The sequence below is a fragment of the Cantharellus anzutake genome (genome assembly GCF_015039405.1).
Source record: "Cantharellus anzutake strain C23 chromosome Unknown EI90scaffold_56, whole genome shotgun sequence".
NCBI classification, from domain to species: domain Eukaryota; kingdom Fungi; phylum Basidiomycota; class Agaricomycetes; order Cantharellales; family Hydnaceae; genus Cantharellus; species Cantharellus anzutake.
Window position 1 is genome coordinate 1 of NW_024067006.1, and position 21252 is coordinate 21252.

Genomic DNA, 21252 nt, shown 5'->3' on the forward strand with positions numbered 1-21252 from the left:
CGAGCACTGAGTGCATGCTCGCTTAACGGAATCAGATGACCAGCGAACTCTCCGGAAATGCTGAAGATCCGAACAGGATCAGAAAGATGACTGTATGATTTGAAGAGTAGGGATGAGGTTGGAGTGAAGGGGAGCATGGAGCGAAAAAATTTGCCACGGATAAAACACTTTTGGTTTTGGGCAAGTGGCTGGGGTGGACAGTTACCCGAGGTAGGGCAGGAAGATGATACCGGTCAACTACATATTCGTTCACTCCCCGGCTTCTCTTAATAGTTGAGTTGAACCGTAATCATTATTCTGGAATAAAATGATGTCGCATCATTCAAATCATCAGAATCCATGAGTAAAAACTTACATTAGAGTGAAAGGAACTTAATCTTATCCAGCAACGTGAATTCACCCTGCAACAGCACGATGAACCAGAGTAGATTATGGTGAGAAAGTGATCAAACTCCTGCTGCAGTTCATTGGAGTCTTGCGAGAATAGCTTTGAAGGTCCAAATGGTTGAACAAGTATTTGACGGCATATTGGATATGCTCAGGTTTGCCTCTTCCGCTGAAATCTCCTCCACTTCTTCTCGTCTCCTAAGGGGCGATTGGTGGGTATCGCCAATCCCCTTAGGAATCGAAGGAGCGGTAACCCCAGGAAGGACCCATCCTTATCGATAAAGAAAGGATGTCGCACGTGCCACTGATCGGATGCCCCACGATGAACTCCTTCGCTGTTGCATGATAAAATTTGGGCCGCCCTTCTCCGGTTGAAGGAAGATCAATAATTGAACCAATTGGTCTTAAAGTTGCATAGACTTCATCCTCCGTAATTCCCAAAAGCTGCGCAATGGAATGCAAACTCAACGGTTCCCGCGCCACAGCAATCGTTCCCACTACAAGGCGGTAATTTTCAATCACATTTGGACGAACAGGCGACGATTCCAGCGTATAGGCCCGCCGCAGTATTCGCAGGTACTCCGAATTAAGATCAGTCGGCGCATCCATGAGATTCGGAAGTATCAAACTCCAATTTGAGTGTCGCACCGAGTTCAGTTCGATCGCAGATTTCGCGTATGCGCAGTGAAGCAATAATGGGCAATTCACGACACGCTGAAGTGAAAGTGTCGAGATCCATTTCTGATGGTTCCATGAAGATTCGGAGATGCAGTCTTTAAGCCCCTTGTCCACCATGCGGCGGATTGTGTGAAAAGTCTCACTCTTGTCGATCGTGTTAGTATCTTCGCACAAAATGACATGACCCTTCGATTGAGCTCGACTCCAAGCCCGAATAACCTGTGTCTCTGGACGAGAGCTGACTAACACGGCAAATGAGGAGGGTAGATCATGCAGCTTTAGCACAAGCTCCATTAAACTCTTGAGTGTCATAGGATTCCCACACTCATCTAAGCCATCTAGTATGATAACGAAGCGAATCCTGCCAGAAGGCAGCATTTCTATCACATCGCGCATTGGTTCGATGATCAAAACGCTCATTTGTTTATCCAGTGGGAGACTCTTAACAAAGCCTGAAGATGGCTGCCGAAGGTGTTTGACAAGTGACATCTTGAAGTCTTCGTTGAAGACTGCGAGTTGGTACGCAAGGGTGGAGGGAAAGTGTTCAATGGAATCGAGGCCCGTTCCTGCTTGGTTCTTATCCAGAAGAACGACGCCGCCAGGACAGCCTCGCTGTTGAGGGTGGACGCAACGCTCATACAAATCGCTGTCTTCCCAGTACCCGGAGGCCCACGCAACCAGGTAAATCGATTCTCGGGGATCTTGAGATGCTCCAGCAGCGATGCTTGTATCTGAACCCGCGTCCGTTCGAGACATTCCGACTTGCTCTTAACACACATGTATTCGGCAGCGACTGGCTTGAGTCTCGAAAGTTCAGCTGAAAGTTGAGGAGTTCAACTGCATGTACGGGAAAACATACACTGGACTGACACACGTTCCGTACGAAGTAGAATTAAAGTTGATATTCTTAGCTGGAGAGAACACAATCGATCAAATTCCAAACACTCCAATAACACTAAAGTTGACGAACCTGGAAACGAGAAATAGCATCATTCAGGCAGCTCTTCATGTTACTTATTTGTTGTGTTATGTCAGGCGCTCGGATAGCCCTCGTTAACAGATTTTTTCGCTGGATTGATTCAACTTCCTCTACTCGTTTTTTCAGGGCTCTACAAGAACATGTTAAGATAGGCAGATAGAGTACGACGAGGAACTTACGCATGGAAATCCCATGTTAGATTTCCCAGTTCGGGGGGAATCTCGCCAGTCCATTCCCGGAGGGGCTGAAACACCGAGTCGTGCACTTTTTGGATCACAACATACAACATCTTCATGTCTTCAGCGTTGCCGATGATACTCTGGGTCAAGGTAACAAGATCAGAGGCATTGATGCGATCACCAAAGGAACTCAGGGTCCGTGCCCTACCTCGTAGGTGTTTATCCACGCTAGGAGCGTGTTCGGAATCTGATAAAGATTGGGTATAGGTGCGAGTTTAAGAGCGGTGGCAGAAGTTTGAAGAAGAAGTTTGATGGCTTCCATAATGGGCTTCTTTCGGTCACCATGTGAGCCGGTCGCCGCCGCTGATGATAAAGATTCTATGCATAATAAAGGGCCATCGCCTGTTGACCCTGGCTGCTCAGCAGACACAGCGCCCGTTTCGTACATGGCTTGTGGGTCGGTCCTTGAAGGGGCAGTCTCTTCAGAGGGGAGGTGAGAGTGTGATAGCCGTGAATTATAAGGAGATGACTGCGGGGACGTGGACAGTTTGGCGCGTTGTGTAGTTGATTTGTCTCGATTGGGATTGGGACTTCGCCGCCTTAGGACCCATCTAACAAATCGGTCTCGGAGAGAGGACGGCGGCGTAGGCATAGACGACGGAGAAACTGCATGAGACCCAGCCTCTCCGTCCCGAGTTACCTGGGGATTGGTGATATCGATCCTGGACGCTTGAAATAAGGACCTGGAAGTGTGTAATGGTTGCGGATCATGGAGCGAGAGCTCGGGAGCAGGAGACTTCGCTTTCGAGCGCCAAGAGAAAAATAGCAACGGGTTTTTGCGAGACATCGTAGTAGTGTGGACGACAGCGCAGGGGCGAAAGACGTGCTCAATTCTCCCACATGACGGCAAGAGACAAAAGTCCACCACCTATGATGCACGCTAAATCGAGAGAAGGAAATGAAGCAGCACCGCGGTTGTTGTCTTGTTTGGTTTGCTGCGCATATAAGATCCTTTCCGCTCGCAGGGCACCAGGACAGAGAGTGCCCAGAAAGGCATGGCTTATCCATAGCTGGTCATTGGCGACCGTGACATTAAGAATGTTGTTATGACTAACCCGATATGGATATAGCGCTCGGCGGCTGCACTCGTGTTCTAGCAAGGGACTACAGATGAGACCAAAACTTATCGACAATAGGCATGAAAGCAATAAGTCGTGTGTATGCGCATGTCCGGTGTAAGGGTGAGTATGGGATGCTGCATGTCATGACTTGTGTTCCTACACCAGGAGATCCACAAGGACACACTGCCGCATGGCGCACTGGGTGGTACACAGTATCAGGATACTGTACTAGCATGACCAACAACCGGTAACGCGTAACGCGAGGGTCTTGGATTGAATTGAAAATTAATACAACTGAATTGATTGGCAGCCTCCGGCAACTCCCGGAGGCCGTGGGAACCGGTTGTTGGTCGTGCTAGTACAGTAATTGCTTCGCCCGATATGGACACTCCGGAGGGAGGACGTGTGGATAAAGTTCTGTCGTGGGTGCGGAAGTGCTGTCGACCAGGGTACGAGCTGGGAAGATGAGAAATGGGGTGGGCAGAAGTGAAGGCGCCTATCTTCACTCCCTGATTACCTAGGGGAAGCGAGTCGAGTGGATTGAGAAAGTTTCTAAGTGGACCAAATGTCGAGTGAGCAGTAAAATAGTAGCTTGGGTGGTCCATCTTCCCGAAGACAATAAACGCCCTTAGTACGAGCTCCTTATATCCTGATGCTCGACAATCCACGTGTATCCACACGGAAAGCTGCAATGGTGTTGTCACTGGTGGCCAGGGAATGCACTTTTTGGAAGCAAATTCACCACATACGTATCTTGTCATGTTTTGGCGGTACGCACACGACCCTACATATCTGATCATCCAATACTAGCAACTGAATCGAGCTGAGTTCTTTGCATTCTCGTCTGCGTTATGTTCTGTTGTTGAGAAAACGACATGAGACCCACGTTACGTAATGCATCATGAATAGCGATCCTACCCACATAGATCGGTCATCATTGGTACGAACTTCACCTCAACCCTAATATCTATGTTCGAAAAGGAACGCCATTCCATGAAACGTCCTACTGTGCATCTTCTTTCTTGGCCAGCTGGCCTTTCCGATTCGGCTCGTTCTCGTGCTATCCAACTAGCTGTGCACCGGAGCTTCGCCCAGTGTGTTAAATCATTCTCCTAACGTTTCGGTGTTCTAGCCGTGAATAAAGGCTCGCCGCGTCATGCACTCCTCTCTTTTCCGCCGCAGAAGCAATGAGTTGATTTGAACCGCCGGGTACCCCGACTCGGAGGTGGTACGCATGGGATCGCGGTGGGCCTGACCAAAAAAGCACCATTGCTGCGCCGTCCCAAGCTTCAGCGGCCCGTTCTTGTCTGAGTCACCATCTTTATCCGCATGCCAATCCATGTTTTAACTCGTTCCATATGATCACAATATATTCGACCGCTGGGCTGGAGGTTAGCTTGTTCCATCGCCGTTTGACGACCTCTGCTTCCATCGCCAGAATTCACGCCTCACGGATTGCGACAATTGCATTTCATCGTTTGGTTCGTCTCTCACTTGGCACACTACACGGCACACTACCTCAATCTGTCACGGGATTGGCGTATTAACACGTCCTTTTTCCTCCCTCGCCCTCCGATAGTAGAGCCCATGATTTGAGTACGGATGCAATATATGTTGGACGACTCGGGTGGTATCGAAGGAAGCACTCTCGGTAGCACACTTGCTCTACTGCTCTAATAGGAGTGATTGTCATCGTCAATAATTGCAGTAACACTCAACGGGCTAGCGCTGCTGAGCTTCAAGGACATGCCATACTAGATGATAATACAAAAGTAAACATAGCGATTTCCTCTGATGATTGATGCAATCCGCTAGTCAGTTATTCTCGCTGCTATTTATGGAGGCTATCTATCCTCATGGAGTGGTGTACATGTCTCAGCTTCGTGAAAACTGCAGTTCCTGAGACAACCACAACGCAGACCACGGCGGCAGTACAAAGAAAAAGCTCATGGACATGCTACACAATTTGGCTGATGTCAACAACGATCGGGGCTCTCATACGACCCTGAACCAAAAACCGCGTCCCGTCCTTGCTAGCATGCGGAAAGTAGATGAAATCCTCATCCCCTATCACCCGATCCCCATACCACTCGCGGGGGTAATCATTATTAAGAATGATTGGGTGATATTCAATTGGGAGAATGAGTTTCAACGTGTTGTTGAGCCATAATTCCGGGTTAGGGGTGCCGATCCGCGTTCTATTCAGAGAGTAAGCCTGACGCCGCGCCAGTACCTCCAATGAGTACGTGTGAGGCTGCGACTCCAGCCACAATTTATCCAAGTCGCGCTCCACCGTGAAGTCCCCTATATTATCAATGCCATGCTCCGAGCCGAGAGTGGGGGGCCGCCTGGCCCCACTGATGATGTATGTGCGGGAGGGAATGGGGTGAGAGGTAAAAGTCTCGGAATCTGGTAGGTGATGACTAGCAATGAACTCGCGCGACTTTGTTGACCAAATGAAATCACGGTTTGCATCGCAAGCAACAACGTATCGCCCTCCAGGGGATAGCTCCACTGTGAGACCAACAGGAATTGGTGGGGGACGAGTTGGAACAGCGGTAGGCATGGAACTGGGAGAGGAAAGAACGTGAATGGATGGCTCCCCCGAGAGGTACAGGATCACCACTCTTTCTTGCCAGTTGGGACCAAGATGTCGTGGGAGCCGTACGATAAATGACGCGTCATCCGCTACAGCAGTGACAGGGGGACGATGCCCAGAGGGGAGGGTACCAAACTTCACAAGTTGTCTATTCCAATAATCATAGTGGTTGGTAATCTGACTATCGGGATGCGGACCGTAGTCAAAGGTAAATATGTTTCCCTCATCATCTTCGGTAGCAATCCTATGGCTATCAAGGATAACAATCCACACTAGGGGACTGCGCGAGTCACATTGGAATCGAGTGAGTGTGTGCTGCCGATCAATGTCCACAACCTCAATGTCGCCATTTTCAAAACTGAGTGCGACCTGACGGCCATCTTTTGAGATTGCTGCGGAAGTCACTGTACGAATATCACGATCACGGTATTCAGCTTTATAGTGGATTACCTCCAGACCCTCCCTATCAATCTCCTTTGGTAACCTCCCTAGCTTTGTCTCCATAACCATCCGAGCACTGAGTGCATGCTCGCTCAACGGAATCAAATGACCAGTGAACTCTCCGGAAATGCTGAAATCTGAACAGGATCTGAGAGATGATGATATAGTTTGAAGAGTGGGGATGAGTTCGAAGTAAAGGGAAGCATTGATCGAAAAATGTGCCAAGGATAAAATGTCGTGAGAACCTCAGGCTTGAGAGCGTTCCCTCGATATCGATTATTGACGTATTCATTCGCTCTCTTGGCTTCTCTTAAGAGTTCGGTTGAATTATGATTCTAGAGTGCAACGATGTTATATTTGTAGTTTAAACGAGCAGAATTCCATGAATATAAACCTACGTTGGATCGAAGTAATTCATCCGGCAATGCGAATTTACCGTCCGAGAGCGCAATGAAGATAAGGAGGTTCTGGGTAAGGAAGCGATCAAATGCCTGCTGCAGTTCGTTGGAGTCTTGCAAGAGCAGCTTTGAAGTATTCAAGTGGCTGAACAAGTACTTGACAGCATATTGGACATGTTCCGGTAACTCCCGACCCAGGAATTCCTTCCACCTCTCCTCATCTCCTAAAGGATTATTGATGGCCATCATGTAGTCACGCTCGAAGGTGCCCTCTAGAAATCGAAGGAGTGGCAACCCCAGGGAATACTCATCTGTACCAATAAAGAAAGAAGAATCACCTGCGTCACCAATTGCTTGTCCCGCAATAAGCTCCTTTGCCGTCGCATGATAAAATTTGGGCCGCCCTTGTCCTGTTGAGGGAAGATCTATGATCGAACTGATTGGTCTCAGAGTCGCATAGACCTCTTCCTCCGTAATTTGTAAAAGCTTTGCAATTGAGTACAAACTCAATGGTTCTCGCGCCAAAGCGATCATCCCCACCACAAGGCGGTAATTTTCAATGACACTTGGACGAATGGACAGTGAGTCAGGAAAGTAGGCTCGCCGGAGTATTCGCAGGTACTCCGAATTGAGATCAGTCGGCGCATCGATGAGATCCCGGAAGTATTCGAGCTCTAACCGGAAGGTGGTACCCTGTTCAGTCCGAACGCAGACCTCACGTATGCGCAGCGAAGCTATAACGGGCAATCCGCGGCACGCGGAAGTGAAAGCGTTGAGATCTTCCTCTGATGGTTGCCATGATGATTCGGAGATGCAATCCTTAAGCCCCTTATCTACCATGCGGCGTATTGTGTGAAAAGTCTCGTTCTTGTCGATCTTGTCGGTGTCCTCGCATGGAATGACATGACCCATCGATCGAGCTCGAGCCCAAGCCTGAACAACCTGTGTCTCTGGACGAGAGCTGACCAACATGGCAAATGAGGAGGGCAGATCACGAAGCTGTAGCACGAGTTCCATTAAAGCTCTAAGTGTTCCGGGGTTCCCGCACTCATCCAATCCGTCTAGGATGATAACGAAGCGATTCTTGCCAGAGGATTGCATTTCTATCGCATCGCGCATTGGTTCGACGATCAAAGTGCTCATCTGTTTGAACAGAGGAAGGCTCTTGATAAATCCTAAAGATGGCTGCCGAAGGTGTTTGACGAGCGACGTCTTGAAACCTTCACTGAAGCTTGCAAGTTGGTGCGCAAGGGTGGAAGGAAAGTGTTCAATGGAATCGAGGCCCGTACCCGCTTGATTCTTATCCCAGAAGAACGATGCCGCCAGGGCATCCTGAGCATCGAGGGTAGATGCAATGCTCATAGAAATTGCCGTCTTTCCAGTACCGGGGGGGCCACGCAACCACACGAACCGAGTCTCCGGGGCCTTAAGAGACTCCAGAAGAGAGGCTTGTGTCCGGACCCGTGTCCCTTCAAGACATTCCGACTTGCTCTTGACATATATGTATTCGGCAGCCACTGGCTTGAGTCTCGAAAGTTCGGCTGCAAGTTGTGTCGAATAACGAGTTTCAGTCCGTGGACAGAAAAACATACATTGCACTGACAAACGTTCAGTACGAAGCAGAGTTAAAGTTGATATTCTGAGCTACCGAGAACATGTCAAAGTCCAAACACCTGAGTAGCACTGAAGTTGACAAACCTGGAACTGAGAAACAGCGTCATTTAGACAGTTTTTCATGCCACTTATTTGCTGTGTTATATCTGGCGCTTTAATAGCCCTCATTGGCAGATTTTTGCACTGGACTGATTCGATTTCCTCTAGTTGTTTTCTGAGGGCTCTGCAAGAACATGTTGGAGTGAGCGGATAAGAATGCGACGGGGGCGAGGAACGTTACGCATAAAAATCTCGCGATAGATTTTCCAGTTCGGGGGGAATCTCGCCCGTCCACTCCTGGAGGGGTTGAAGCACCGAATCCCGCACTTGCCGGATCACGATATGCAATTTCTCCATGTCTTCAACGTTGGTGGTGGCACTCTAGGTCGACGGAACAATACCAAAGACGTTGATACGATCCTCATGGAACTCAGGGTACCAGGCATACCTCGTAAATATTAATCCATGCCAGGAGTGTGTTCGGAATCTGATCGAGTTGTGGTATAGGAGCGAATTTAAGGGCGGCGGCAGAAGTTTGAAGGAGAAGTTTAATGGCATTTAGGGTGGTATTCTTTTGGTCGGTCGCCGCCGCCGATCCTGCTTGAGGTGATAAAGACTCTATACGACTCTTGGTCCATCGAGAAATTCGACGCAGAAGGGATGGGGACGCTTCCAAATGATCAGAAGCATCGGGGGAAGGTGGCACGGACGTAAACGGCGGAGAAGCAGCACGAGATCCAACCTCTTCACCAGTGACTCGGATATCAATCTGGGGCACTTGAAGTAAGGTCTTCGAGGTGTGCGACAGTTGCGGATCATTGGAAGAGGGCCCAGGTGCAGGGACCTTTGCCTTCGGACGTCGAGAGGGAGATGGGGATGGGCGTTTGCGAGACATCGCAATAGTGTGGAAGATGGCGCAGAAGGGGAATAATGAAGCCGGGAAGAGGCACTCGATCCCCTCACACAAAAGCCTTGCAAGCTCGACTGATGATATATACGATGGTGAGCAAGGAGCAGACCTTGCACCGAACACGATGCACACTCAATTGAGACAACAGTGGAGTAAGTATAAGGAAAATTAATCCGCTTTCGCTTGACCATGATTAAAATATTACAATTATGAGTAAGATACCAGTGCAAAGATTCGCAACTGCTTTGATCGGGCTCACCACAAACCCCCTGTATTACGAAGTCATAGAGGCTGGAGTCCTGCCTAACCACTACGACATTCAAGGTCGCGGGAGAATGTCGAACGGCATCTACCGACCAGCACGCGCACGATCCTGGGCTTAATCCATTGCGTTCCCGTCTGCGCTGTGTTCTGTCGCTGAAAGGGATAACATAGTATCTGCCAATCGTCTACTTGTGGTGTTCTGTTTAGTATCTCCTCGCGGGTCATCTCCACATGCCAATCTATGTTCTGACTCGTTCCGTGTTGTCTAATCAGCAGCTGGACCGGAGCTAGGTTTGTCGCAACGGGCGACATCGCACGGTTTAACAGCCTCTGTTCTCATAGCCAGAATCTGCAGATATTACACATCCATTCATTGCTGGTTTGGCCGGTTTTTCTTTCTTAGCACTTGGCGCACCTGTTGACGTGTGACCTACCTTTCCAACACCACACGCTTCGGCACCGACTCTATGTCCATCTGCCATGAGTCTAGCGTATCATGGCTTTGTGCCTTCCTCTCTCATTCGAATGAATAGAACTCACAAGTTTTCCAACTCATCCCATGCATCAAGACCGGTGTACTATATTTTGGGTGGTGATGCCAAAGCAGAATCGAAAGCACGCTCGACGGCATGGTTCCTCTAACGCTGTAACAGGGGTGATTGTCATTGTCGATGATCGCAGTAGCACTCACCGAGGGTGGCGGCGTCTATTTGTTGTGGTACAGCTGGGCCTCGGACTTCCCGCAATGCGACTAGAAGAGTACTTCTCCACACCGGTCGATGAGCAAGAGTTATTTGTCATTGAAACGCACCAGTGTTCATCTATCCCGCTTCACAGTGCACCGTGCAACCGCGACCTTCATATATCCAGTGCTCTCATTCTTCTGAAATATACACGTTTCATCCCCGAATAAAGACTTTCCACACTGTCCCCTCTCCACCTGCCCAAATCCGGAAGATCTGAAACGCTAGGTGGTACCAACTCGGAGTCGGTACCCATGCGTTCGCGATGGGTCTAACCAACACTATGGTTGCACCCCGCTCAAGCTTTAGTGGACCGCCCCTGTTCATTCCCTTATGAACCATTTTCACATGCCAATCTATGCTCTGATTCGTTTCATGTGGTCTAATCAACGCCTGGGTCGGAGCTAGGTTTGTCGCATCAGGCGATATCGCAGCCTCCGCTTTCATGGCTAGAATCTGCACACATTAACATCCATTCATTGGTGCGTATCAACGCCCATCCCCACCGATCGTGACGGCTCGCGTAGCCGGTTTTTTCTTTCTTAGCACTTGGTGCACCTGTGATCTACCTTCCCAACACCACACACTTCGGCACTGGCGCTATGTCCATCTGCCACGAGATTAAGGTATCATCATGGCTTTGTGTCTTCCTCCACCACCCAAATGATAAAACTCACAAGTTTTTCAACCCCTCCCATGCATCAAGTACTGGTGTAGTATATTTTGGGCGGTGATGCCGAAGCGGAACTGAAGGCATTCTCAACAGCATGGTCCTCTAATGCCGTAACAGGGGGTGATCGCCATCGTCGATGATTGTAGTAGCACTCAACCAGAGTGGCAGCATCTCTTTTGGCACAGCTGGGCCTCGGACCTCCCACAATGCGACTAGAAAAGTATTTCTCTACTGCGCCGGTCGACGAAGCAGGAGCTATTTGTCCAGCCCAGTGCATTCCTTCCGACGATGATGAAATGCACCAGTGTTCGCAGACACTACTTATCTATCCTGTACGTCTAAAGGTTGTGGTCCCCAACTACAATGCGAACTGTCACCCAGCTAACCAACGAATACAAAGAACGGGAATCATGGACGTGTACAGAGGCCCTAAATGATTTGGCTACTATCAACGACGATTGGGGCTCTCGTGCGGCCCTGAATTAAGAATCGTGTCCCGTCCTTGCTGGCACGAGGGAAGTAGATGAAATCTTTACCTCCCATCACTCGATCCCCATACCATTCATTTCGCCTGTCACGGAGGTTCATACTGAAAAGGATCGGATGATATTCAATTGGGAGAATGAGTTTCAATGTGTCATTGAGCCACAATTTCGGGTTGGGGGCGCCGAGTAACTCTCGATACTCTCGAATGTATGCTAGTCGCCTCGTCAAACTTATTGAAAGTCTGTGAGACAGCAACTCGAGCCACAGTGAATCCAAGTCACCCTCCACCCTGGAATTCTGCATATGAGGGATACTATCCCTCCACGCTAAAATGTCCCCACTGATGATGAATGGGCGGTAGGGTGTTGCACCAGTAACAAAAGTTGCAAAACGTAGGCCTAGGCGATGACTGGCAATGAACTCGCGCGACTCTGTTGACCAAATGAAGGCGTGGTTTGAATCACAAGCGACAACGTATCGTGCTCCTGGAGAGAGTTCAAGTGTGAGGCCGCAAGGAATGGAGGAACAGATCCAGGAGAGGAAAGAAGGTGAATGGATGGCTCCCCCGAAACATACAGGATCGCCACGCTTTCGTACCAGTTGGCCCCAAGATGTCGTGGCAGTCGTATGATGAATGATCCATTGTCTGCCACCATAGTAACAGGCGGATACCACCCACTGGGGAGGGTACCAAGCTTCAGAAATGGCGAACCGGGGTTGAATATGAATATGTTTCCCTCATTGTCTTCAGCAGCAATCCGGTGGCAACCAGTGATGAATTCGATCCACACTATGGGACTGTGTGAGTCGCAATGGGATCGAGTAATGGTGTATTGTTGATCAATGTCAACAACTTCAATGTCACTGTCATCAGCAAACCTGGATGCGGAGGCCTCATAGAGCTCATAGAGCTCTCAGAGCTCTCAGAGCTTCAGTACTTTGAAATTGCAGGTCCCCTTCTCTCAGAGCTCCCCAAAGTAGTCAAAGCTCATAGAGCTATATTTGCACACAGGGGACTATTATCTATATGAGCTCCCTGAGTGTTTAATTTATCCAATAAAAAAATTAAAATTTAAGAGCATTGACTCTGGCATCATGTGATGAGTCACAGCCAAGTCCCTACCATGCAGGAAACTGAACAAACTGAGCTTAACTTTCAGCCCCCAATGCAGCACTACACACCAAGGGTATGTAGCTGGGCTAATATATAGACCAAATTTAGGGAATACATATACAGTTAATCTGAAATTACTTAAGGAAAATGCGGGAAAATGAGTGGAGAAATGGGGGGGAAAATGAGGGGAAATTTGAGGGGGGGAATGGGGGGAAATTGAGGAGGGAATTGGGGGGGGGAATGAGGGGGGAATGAGGGGGGAATGAGGGGGGAATGAAGGGAAATTTGAAGGGGGAATGGGGGGAAATTTGGAGGGGGAATGGGGGGGGAATGAGGGGAAATTTGAAGGGGGAAATTGGGAGGGGAGAATGGGGGAGAATGGGGGGAAAATTGGGGAAAATTGAGGAGGGAATTGAGGGGAAAATTGAGGGGGGAATGGGGGGGGGGGGAATGAGGGGGAAATTGGGAAGGAATGGGGGGGGAATGAGGGGAAATTTGGAGGGGGGAATGGGGGAGAAATGGGGGGGAAATTGAGGTGGGAATTGGGGGGGGGGAATGAGGTGGGGAATGAGGGAAAAAGAAATGGGGGGGGAATGAGGGGAAATTTGAAGGGGGAAATTGGGAGGGGGGAATGGGGGGGGAATGAGGGGAAAATTGAAGGGGGGGATGGGGGGGAAATTGTGGAGGGAATTGGGGGGGAAATTGAGGGGGGGGGATGAAGGGGAAAATGGGAGGAAAATGAGGGGGAACTGGGGGGTTTCTAAAAAGTCAGGGAAAATTAAGGAAATTTCAGAAAATGGGGGACTTTCTAAAAATGGAGAATGTCCAAAAAATCAGAAAATTTGGGATAAGTTAGGGAGAGATATTTCAGGAAATTAGGAATAATTGGAAAAGAAATTAAATCACTTTTTTGATAATTCAATGTGTATTGGAAAGTGCCAAAGTGGGGCAATGTAGCAATGTATGTTTCAGTGTTAGAAAAGTCTCCCACCATGTTTTGGTGAGCCAAATAACCATGGCTTTTTGACCATGGGAAATTTGGTGTCAAAGGCTTGTGTCATATCCGTGCATACCCGACCCCGACCCGACTTCCAGACCTCCACCCTCTTCACCTCCGGAGTCATACCCTACCGCTGCCGTTCCGATACTCACCTCCAGTCCTGGCAACACACCTCCTCTCACCCCCCACGCCACCTCTGCTCCTCCTTCCCTCTCCTCCCCTATCTCCGTCCGCTCCGATATTCCCCTCGGACCGAACGCCGCCCCTCTCGCCACCCTCCTACTACTCCTCCTCCTCCTACTCCGCTCCTCCCCCACAACACCTCCACCCTCCCGTCACCCTCCTATGCTTCTCCCGTCCGCTCCGATACTCACCTTCGGACCTGACAACTCTCCTTTCCGCCACTCCTCCTCCCTTACCTTTCCCTTCTCTCCTCCCTCTGGTACTCCTCCGCCACCCTCCCGCCAAGTTACAACCTTCCACCACTGTCCCGTACTTCGTACTCGGACACTGCTCGTACCTTTGCTCCGAGCCTCCATCATAGTCCCTACCTCGGACTTTGACTCCACCTCGGTCTTAGTCCATTGCATTGGTGACCTCATACTACGTAAACACCATTGCCAATATCCCTCGGACTTTCCACCCCGCCTCCGTAACCTCCGTAAGCTCCGCAACCCCGAGCTTCGCAGATCGCCTTCGGCACTTTCGCCGCTTGTAATGTATTTCTCGCCTTTACCCCCCATCCCTATTTGGACTACTGCTTCTTCCCATTCTAGCCAGTTAGTCATCATCCCCACTTCTCCTCATCCTCCTGCCCCTCTGGGCCTCGCCCTCCCTACCTCCTTTCAGATGTATCACAGGTCCTGCCTTATGACCTTCGGTACCGCTCCGCTTCTTCTACCCTTTGTTCCCGTTCGGACGTCTTCGTTCCGATTCGGTACCCTTTGTTTTCCTTGTGCTTTTGCCCCTCCATTATATATATCGGCGCTTGTACATACTCGTTTTGGTTCAGTCTGAAATCGACCTGAAATGCCCCCTAGAGACTTCCTGCTCACCTACCGTGAAATTAAGGACCAAATGGACAAACAGCAATGGCACAGCGCTCCGCTTGAGTCGCTGAGGCCAAGGTCCCTCCACGCTAAGTCTCCGATTCCACTCCGGAGTCGTCTGTTTCCGCCCGGTTCTAACAGCTTGGATGATACATATCTGAAGAATACATCAGCTTTTTGTTTGCTTTATTGGGTGGTATTTTTAATTTACTTCATTTGGAACACTTTTTTAAAACTGATTTATACATGCATGGTTACATTGCCACACTTTGGTGCTTTCCAATTCACATAGAATCATCAAAATTGGTTGAGTTTTGAGCAAGAAATGAGATGAAAGATAAAGTGCAAATTTTTGAATTTCAGAGTTTTCCTCATATTTTGTAAATAGCAATAAACAAATAAGGTGCTGATTTTAGTAAACACAAAAGGTATATGAGCTTTCAGAGCCATGACAATGGCCATTTTACACACACATATATCCATATTATCTTTGCACTACTGGTGCCAAAATAACTAAGCAGATTTCATGGAGATATGAAGACCATCCATTATTTAAAAACAAAAAGCTCTATGAGCTCTATGAGCTCAGTGAGCTCATAGAGCTCATAGAGCTTTTCAAGTAATGATGCTGGCCATTTAATATGCATTTCCAAAAATGTATATACATATTATCTTTGCACTTCTGCATCCTTAGGAGAACAAAATCATTCAAACATTTAATTTTCTCCACCCAATGTGTAGAGGGTGCACAGCAAAAAGACTCAATTTGCTCACAGAGCTCTGTGAGCTCTGAGAGCTCCCTACCAAGTTTGCTGATGGTTCCCAAAGCCGAGCGCGACGCAAGCACCATCTTTTGAGATTGCTGCCAAAGTTACTATACCATTACGAATACCAGGATTGATAAATTCCGCTTCGTGGTCGGTTGACCCACTCTTTGGTAACCTGCTTAGCTTCGTCTCCATAACGTTTCGAGCTTTGAGCGCATGCTCACTTAATGGAATTAAATGACCAGTGAATTCTCTGTAAATGCTGAAGATACAAACAGGATCCGAGAGATGGTGATAAAATCTGAAAATTGGAGGCGAAAAGGGAAGCACCGATCGAAAAATGTGCCAAGGATCAAATGAATGGCTGCCATCACAAGCACTTGTGTTGCCTACTGAAGAGTGGCGTCCGAGCTGAAAACTGTATTCAAGGATGTATTTGTTCACCCTCTTGGTTTCTCGTAAAAGCTCGATTGAACTGTGGTTCTAGAGTGAAATAATGTTATGCTATTGAGAATCAGCAAACCCAATGAATACTAACTTACATTACATCGAAGTAATTCATCCGGCAACTCGAATTCACTGCACAAGAGTGCCATGAAGGCAAGCAGGTTATGGGTAAGCAAGTGATCAAACTCCCGTTGCAATTCACTGGAGTCTTTCAAGAACAGCTTTGAGGGATCCAAGTGGCTGAATAAGTACTTGACAGCATATCGGATATGTTTGGGTCGCTCCTCCTTCTGGAAGTCCTTCCACTTCTCCTCGTCTCCTAAAGGACCTTCGGTAGGCATTGCTAATTCATTCCGCTCGAAGATACCCCTCAAAAATTGAAGGAGCGGCAACCCCAAGAAATACCCATTTCTATCACTGATAAAGAACGAATGATCACCTGCATCAATTGGTGCTCCCAAAATGAACTCCTTCACCGTTGCATGATAAAAATGGGGTTTCCCCTCTTGTGTTGAAGGAAGATTGACGATGGAACTAATCGGTCTCAGAGTCGCATGGACTTCATCCTCCGTAATTCCGATGAGTTGTCCAATAGAATACACACTCAATGGTTTCCGTGCCGCAGTGATCGTCCCCATTACAAGGCGGTAATTTTCAATTACACTCGGACGGGCAGGTAGCGAGTCAAGAGTATAGGCTCGCCGCAGTATTCGCAGGTACTCAGATTTGAGACCAGTCGGAGCATCCATGAGGTTCCGGAAGTAATTAAACTCGGATTTGAGGGTGGCACCCCGTTCAGTCCGAATGCAGACCTCACGTATGCGCAGTGAAGCTATAACGGGCAATTCACGACATGCCAAAGCAAAGGCATCAAGATCTTTCCCCGACGGTTTCCACAATGATTCGAAGATGCAGTCCTCAAGGCCCTTAACCATGCGGCGTATTGTGAGGAAAGTCTCACCCTTGTCAATCATGTCAATGTCTTCGCATGGAATGACATGACCCATCGATTGAACTCGAGCCCAAGCCCGAATAACCTGCATCTCCGGACGAGAGCTGACCAACACAGCAAATGAGGAGGGCAGGTCATGAAGCTTCAGTACAAGCCTCATTAAAGTCTTAAGTGCCTCAGGATTCCCACACTCATCTAAGCCGTCTAGGATGATAATGAAGCGACCCTCGCCAGAAGGCAATATTCCCATCACATTACACATTGGCTCGATGACCAAAGTGTCCATTTGTTTATCCAGAGGAAGGTTCTTGACAAAGCCTAAATATGGTTGCCGAAGGCGTCTGGCAAGTGACATCTTGAAGTCCTCGTTGAAGACTGCCAGTTGGTGCGCGAGGGTGGAAGGAAAGCGATCAATGGAATCGAGGCCTGTTCCTGCTTGGTTTTTATCCCAGAAGAACGACGCCGCCAGGGTACCCTGACTGTTGAAGGTGGATGCAACACTCGTACAAATTGCGGTCTTCCCAGTACCAGGAGAACCACGCAGCCAGGTGAATCGATTCTCAGAGGCCTTGAGACGCTCCAGTAGAGATGCTTGCATCTGGACCCGCGTCCGTTCAAGGCATTCCGACTTGCTCTTGACATACATGTACTCGGTGGCGACTGGCTTGAGTCTCGAAAGCTCGGCTGATAACCGCGTTGAATAGAATGTTCGAGCCCATGTACGCAAGACATACACTGCACCGACAAACGCTCGGTACGAAGCAGAATTAAAGTCGACATTCTGAGCTGCAGTGAACAGGGTAAATGAAGTCCCAAAGATCTGAATAACACTGAAATTGACAAACCTGGGAGCGATAAATGGAATCATTTAGACAATTCTTCATGTAATTTATTTGTTGTGTGATATCAGACGCTCGAATAGCCCTCTGAAGCAGATTTTTGTGCTGGACTGATCTGATTTCTACTACTTGTTTCTTCAGAGCCCTGTGAGAACATGTTCGAACGAGCGAATAAGAATGCGATGAAGATAGGAAACGTACGCGTGGAAATCTCGTGTTAGATGTTCTAGTTCGGGGGAATCTCTCCGGTCCATTCCCGGAGGGGCTGAAGTACCGAGTCCCGAACTTGCTGGATTACAACATACAACTTCTCCATGTCTTCGACGTTGCTGGCGACACTCTTTTGTCGACATGGAAAAATCAGAAACATCGATAACGTCATCAAAGAACTCAGGTTGCCACACATACCTCGTAGGCTTGAATCCAGGTCAGAAGGGTGGTCGGAATCTGATCGAGATTTGGTATAGGAGCAAACTTAAGAACAGTTGATGAAGTTTGAAGGAGGAGTTTAATGGCACCCATGATGGTCTTCTTTCGGTCTTCATATGAGTCTGTCGCCTCTGCCGATGCCACCGGCGCTGGTAACGACTCTATGGATGATGAATAGCCAACGCCGCTTGTGTCCCCCGGCCGCCCAGGGGACACCGCGCTCTTCTCATGGATGGCATGTGGGTCACGCCTTGAAGGGGTATTGTTAACGTTCTCGAGGGAGAGTGATGGTCGCAAGTTATCAGGGGATAGTTGAAGTGAAGTATCTGCTATAGACTGTTCAGGACCATATGTAGTTGGTCTGTCTCGATTAGGACTCGGGCTTCGCCACCTCGGGACCCATCGAGCAAGTCGACCTCGGAGAGATGAAGACGGCGGCATAGACGTAAACGACGGAGGCGGAGCACGAAATTTAGCCTCTCCGTCCTGAGCTATCTGGGCATCGGCAAGACCAGTTTTGGGCGCTTGAAGTGGGGACCTCGAAGTGTGCAAAGGTTGCGGATCATGGAGAGGGTGGTCGAGAGCAGAAGACTTCGCTTTCGAACGCCGAGAGGAAACCAGGTTATTGTGGGACATCGCAGTATTGCGAACGACAGGAACGGAATAATGAGGCTGGAAATAGGTGCTCAATGCTTTGATCACCCATCATTCACACGCAATTGAGAAGAGGAAATGAACCAGCGGCGCTGCTGTTGTCTTTTCTGGAAACATAAGAATCTATTTGCTGCGGACATTCGACCCTTTCCGCTCCCGGATAGGAATGGCCTAGATAGGCATGGCTTATCCAGTCGCTAGCTAGTCATACTAGAGAATTCACTGGCGGAAAACCAACAATTGCACAGCCGAGCACACGCGGCGGCATAGACTTAAGCGCACTTGCTGTCTTGGGAGGTACAAGCGATCAAGGGTGTGACAATTAGATGAAGGTCCGTTGTATGATGTGTAGGCACGGCGGTGCGGCGGGGACACAAAGGGAGCATCAGATACACAGGACTCAGGAGTGTCGCATGTTTGATCCTAACGTGGGACTCACAAGCTAGTTATAGTTTGAAAGTCCATTCGCCCAAGCTGCAAGGGATAAATCAGGACCAATGCAATGCGGTATCTCGCTGGAACTACTTTGCCGATGAGTATGCGGGCCACATTGTCGACAATTTGAATGGAGTATTTTATTCTCTTCTCACGCTTGGCGCTCAATCACTCCAGAAGACAATGAACGTCTTAGTACCTAAAATTCCACAATACACATGAATTTGAAAATTGTTAGATATACGTACAAAAGCTGCAACATCATTGCCTGCTTCTTAAATAATCTGGACCCGTGGTACACTCTCCAGGAATCGTAATCAACGCTGTGCGAGATTGCGTTTGCAGCTTGCCACTCATTACTACAAGATCGCGATCGAAAGGGGGAACTGAGTGGGCGTGAATGTGCAGATTTGGGGACTGCTCAATTCTGGCAAGTTATCAGGCACCCCCACATTTGAGATCAGATTTGTGTTCTGTCGAACGAAGGGGGTGCCGGAGGAAATTCAGCGAAGCTTCATTGCTAAGACGAATGTCATTCCCGCCCCTGTCCACTTCGACATGGCCCACATTAAGTCGTTGAAGACATGAATTTGAGAGCGAATGCGGTATACATCATTGAATTGGCGGCTCGCTCCGAGAGAATGTCAATATAATTTGCATTCAAGTGTCGCGATACAGGACTGGAGTCCTGCCTCCTCGTACGACAGAAGCAATCGCCTGCGGCCCCTGGCCCAATCCATAAGGCAATGCCAGTTACGCTAGACAGAGCACTATCTGCTCGCAGAGAAGGACGATTGTTCCTTCCTATCGGTGATTGTAAATTGAGAATGCGTTTGTGCCCTGTTTATTCCTTCTATTTATAGAAAACCATAGGATGAGGCCGCAATAGGGCCGGGGTCGGACCAGATGAGTAGACTGCTAAATAGAATTGTCGGCACAAATATATGTAAATACATGTTTTGAGGTTGATCTCCAACACTATTTACACGGACCACTTTCCCTTGCATCAATGTACTATTGACCCATCCAGCCCAGACATCCCAGATGGCTCCCCGCTGTGCCTGTCATGACTGACAAATCCTGGGGCTCCATCAGCAGTGAACCAATGCCGATAGGCGAATCTGCCGACCCAAAACCCATCCTAACCAGCCCCCAACCCGATGTCTGGCCCCCTGCCTTATTGCATGAGACTTGGCCAACAATCAGAACCTAGACCCTGCCGGCATTCCGACCTTACCTCCAGTTCCCGAGCCCTTGGTGCTCCCGGCATTCAGTCCCTCCAGTTCCTATGCCTGCCTTGTCTCCATCTGAACCACACTCATTGCTTCCCACTATGTGGTCACAGCCATGCACCGCTTCCGTGCATTCTGCACCCTCTGCCCACTTCCATGCCCTCTGCCCATCCCTGCACCCTCTGCCCACTTCTGGTTGCCCTTGACACCTCTGGTCAGGCCAACACTCCCACTCCCCTCTGTACCTCTGTTGGCCTTCATGCTGTCCTTGTGTGACAGTACCAACAGATCAACCTCTGTTTGCGGACTCGTGTTGGCACTGCACCAACCCTGCTTATTTGTGGACTTGTATCAGCGCCGCACGCTGACCTCCGCTTTTGTCCTCTGGCCATTTTTGTCACTTGGCAACATACCATTCATTCCTTGCCAAGTGCCTATATTGTTCATCCATTCATTCGCTTAACTTGCCAATATTGGCACTCGATCCATGCACTGATGCACCCCCCACCACCTGCCAATACTGGCACTTGATCCGCTTTTGCTTTGTTTCATTGCCTCCCATTTCCTGGGCTCTTGTCCTTCATTCAGTTTGACAATCCCCGCTTATTTCCGCACTGGACTGCGCCAGACTGACCGGCCCTTCTGTGTTTCCCTCCTGCTATTTATATCCTGTAAATACTTTTGGGGATCTCAGTCTGAAATCAACTAGAGTACCCCCCTATTCTGATCTGAGTCCCTCCTACTGCAAAGGGGGCTTCCCCCCCTCTGAGTCCGTGCTCGCAGAGTCCGTGCTCCTCCTACAGGTCCGCTCCGCTTGCAAGTC

At 49.0% G+C, this 21252-nt stretch overlaps 8 protein-coding genes across 9 annotated transcripts; all 8 read right to left on the bottom strand.

The window, feature by feature from the left end:
- Positions 1–1540: 1540 nt before the first annotated feature.
- EI90DRAFT_2202693 (uncharacterized protein) lies at positions 1541–3314 on the bottom strand. The gene is made up of 5 exons (XM_039052681.1): positions 2432–3314; positions 2224–2363; positions 2036–2174; positions 1925–1976; positions 1541–1862 (listed from the first exon to the last, which is right to left on the bottom strand). Exons 1-5 carry the CDS (start codon positions 3068–3070, stop codon positions 1834–1836), a joined length of 999 nt encoding a protein of 332 aa, XP_038911928.1. The 5' UTR covers positions 3071–3314; the 3' UTR covers positions 1541–1833.
- Positions 1620–1826, bottom strand: EI90DRAFT_2830429 (uncharacterized protein; the record flags this gene model as incomplete). Its single annotated transcript, XM_039053612.1, has 1 exon — positions 1620–1826. A coding segment is annotated over one exon (207 nt), but the record flags the coding sequence as incomplete, so codon positions are not given.
- On the bottom strand, positions 3315–4341 carry EI90DRAFT_2202515 (uncharacterized protein). The gene is made up of 3 exons (XM_039052679.1): positions 4267–4341; positions 4094–4200; positions 3315–4030 (listed from the first exon to the last, which is right to left on the bottom strand). The coding sequence occupies exons 2-3, from the start codon at positions 4142–4144 to the stop codon at positions 3560–3562; spliced, it is 522 nt and encodes a 173-aa protein (XP_038911930.1). The 5' UTR covers positions 4145–4200; positions 4267–4341; the 3' UTR covers positions 3315–3559.
- Positions 4342–5301: 960 nt separating this feature from the next.
- On the bottom strand, positions 5302–6453 carry EI90DRAFT_3129243 (uncharacterized protein; the record flags this gene model as incomplete). The annotated part of the gene is made up of 1 exon (XM_039064177.1): positions 5302–6453. One exon carries the CDS (start codon positions 6451–6453, stop codon positions 5302–5304), a length of 1152 nt encoding a protein of 383 aa, XP_038911931.1.
- EI90DRAFT_2202511 (uncharacterized protein) lies at positions 6295–8587 on the bottom strand. Its single transcript, XM_039052678.1, has 4 exons — positions 8481–8587; positions 8375–8421; positions 6783–8323; positions 6295–6719 (listed from the first exon to the last, which is right to left on the bottom strand). The coding sequence occupies exons 1-4, from the start codon at positions 8501–8503 to the stop codon at positions 6486–6488; spliced, it is 1845 nt and encodes a 614-aa protein (XP_038911932.1). The 5' UTR covers positions 8504–8587; the 3' UTR covers positions 6295–6485.
- Positions 8301–9489, bottom strand: EI90DRAFT_2202550 (uncharacterized protein). The gene is made up of 3 exons (XM_039052680.1): positions 8884–9489; positions 8481–8816; positions 8301–8426 (listed from the first exon to the last, which is right to left on the bottom strand). The coding sequence occupies exons 1-2, from the start codon at positions 9328–9330 to the stop codon at positions 8673–8675; spliced, it is 591 nt and encodes a 196-aa protein (XP_038911933.1). The 5' UTR covers positions 9331–9489; the 3' UTR covers positions 8301–8426; positions 8481–8672.
- A 1965-nt stretch (positions 9490–11454) lies between these two features.
- Positions 11455–12167, bottom strand: EI90DRAFT_3129245 (uncharacterized protein; the record flags this gene model as incomplete). Its single annotated transcript, XM_039064178.1, has 2 exons — positions 11455–11909; positions 11951–12167. 2 exons carry the CDS (start codon positions 12165–12167, stop codon positions 11455–11457), a joined length of 672 nt encoding a protein of 223 aa, XP_038911934.1.
- Positions 12168–15492: 3325 nt separating this feature from the next.
- On the bottom strand, positions 15493–18970 carry EI90DRAFT_2202999 (uncharacterized protein). Of its 2 annotated transcripts, XM_039052682.1 has the most exons (7): positions 18088–18336; positions 17881–18019; positions 17686–17824; positions 17575–17626; positions 15984–17524; positions 15666–15924; positions 15493–15606 (listed from the first exon to the last, which is right to left on the bottom strand). In XM_039052682.1, the coding sequence occupies exons 2-7, from the start codon at positions 17931–17933 to the stop codon at positions 15557–15559; spliced, it is 2094 nt and encodes a 697-aa protein (XP_038911935.1). In that variant the 5' UTR covers positions 17934–18019; positions 18088–18336; the 3' UTR covers positions 15493–15556. The 2 variants fall into 2 exon arrangements, with proteins under 2 accessions (XP_038911935.1, XP_038911936.1); XM_039052683.1 differs by lacking the exons at positions 15493–15606; positions 15666–15924; positions 15984–17524; positions 17575–17626 and having other exon boundaries at positions 17698–17824; positions 18088–18970.
- Positions 18971–21252: the final 2282 nt, after the last annotated feature.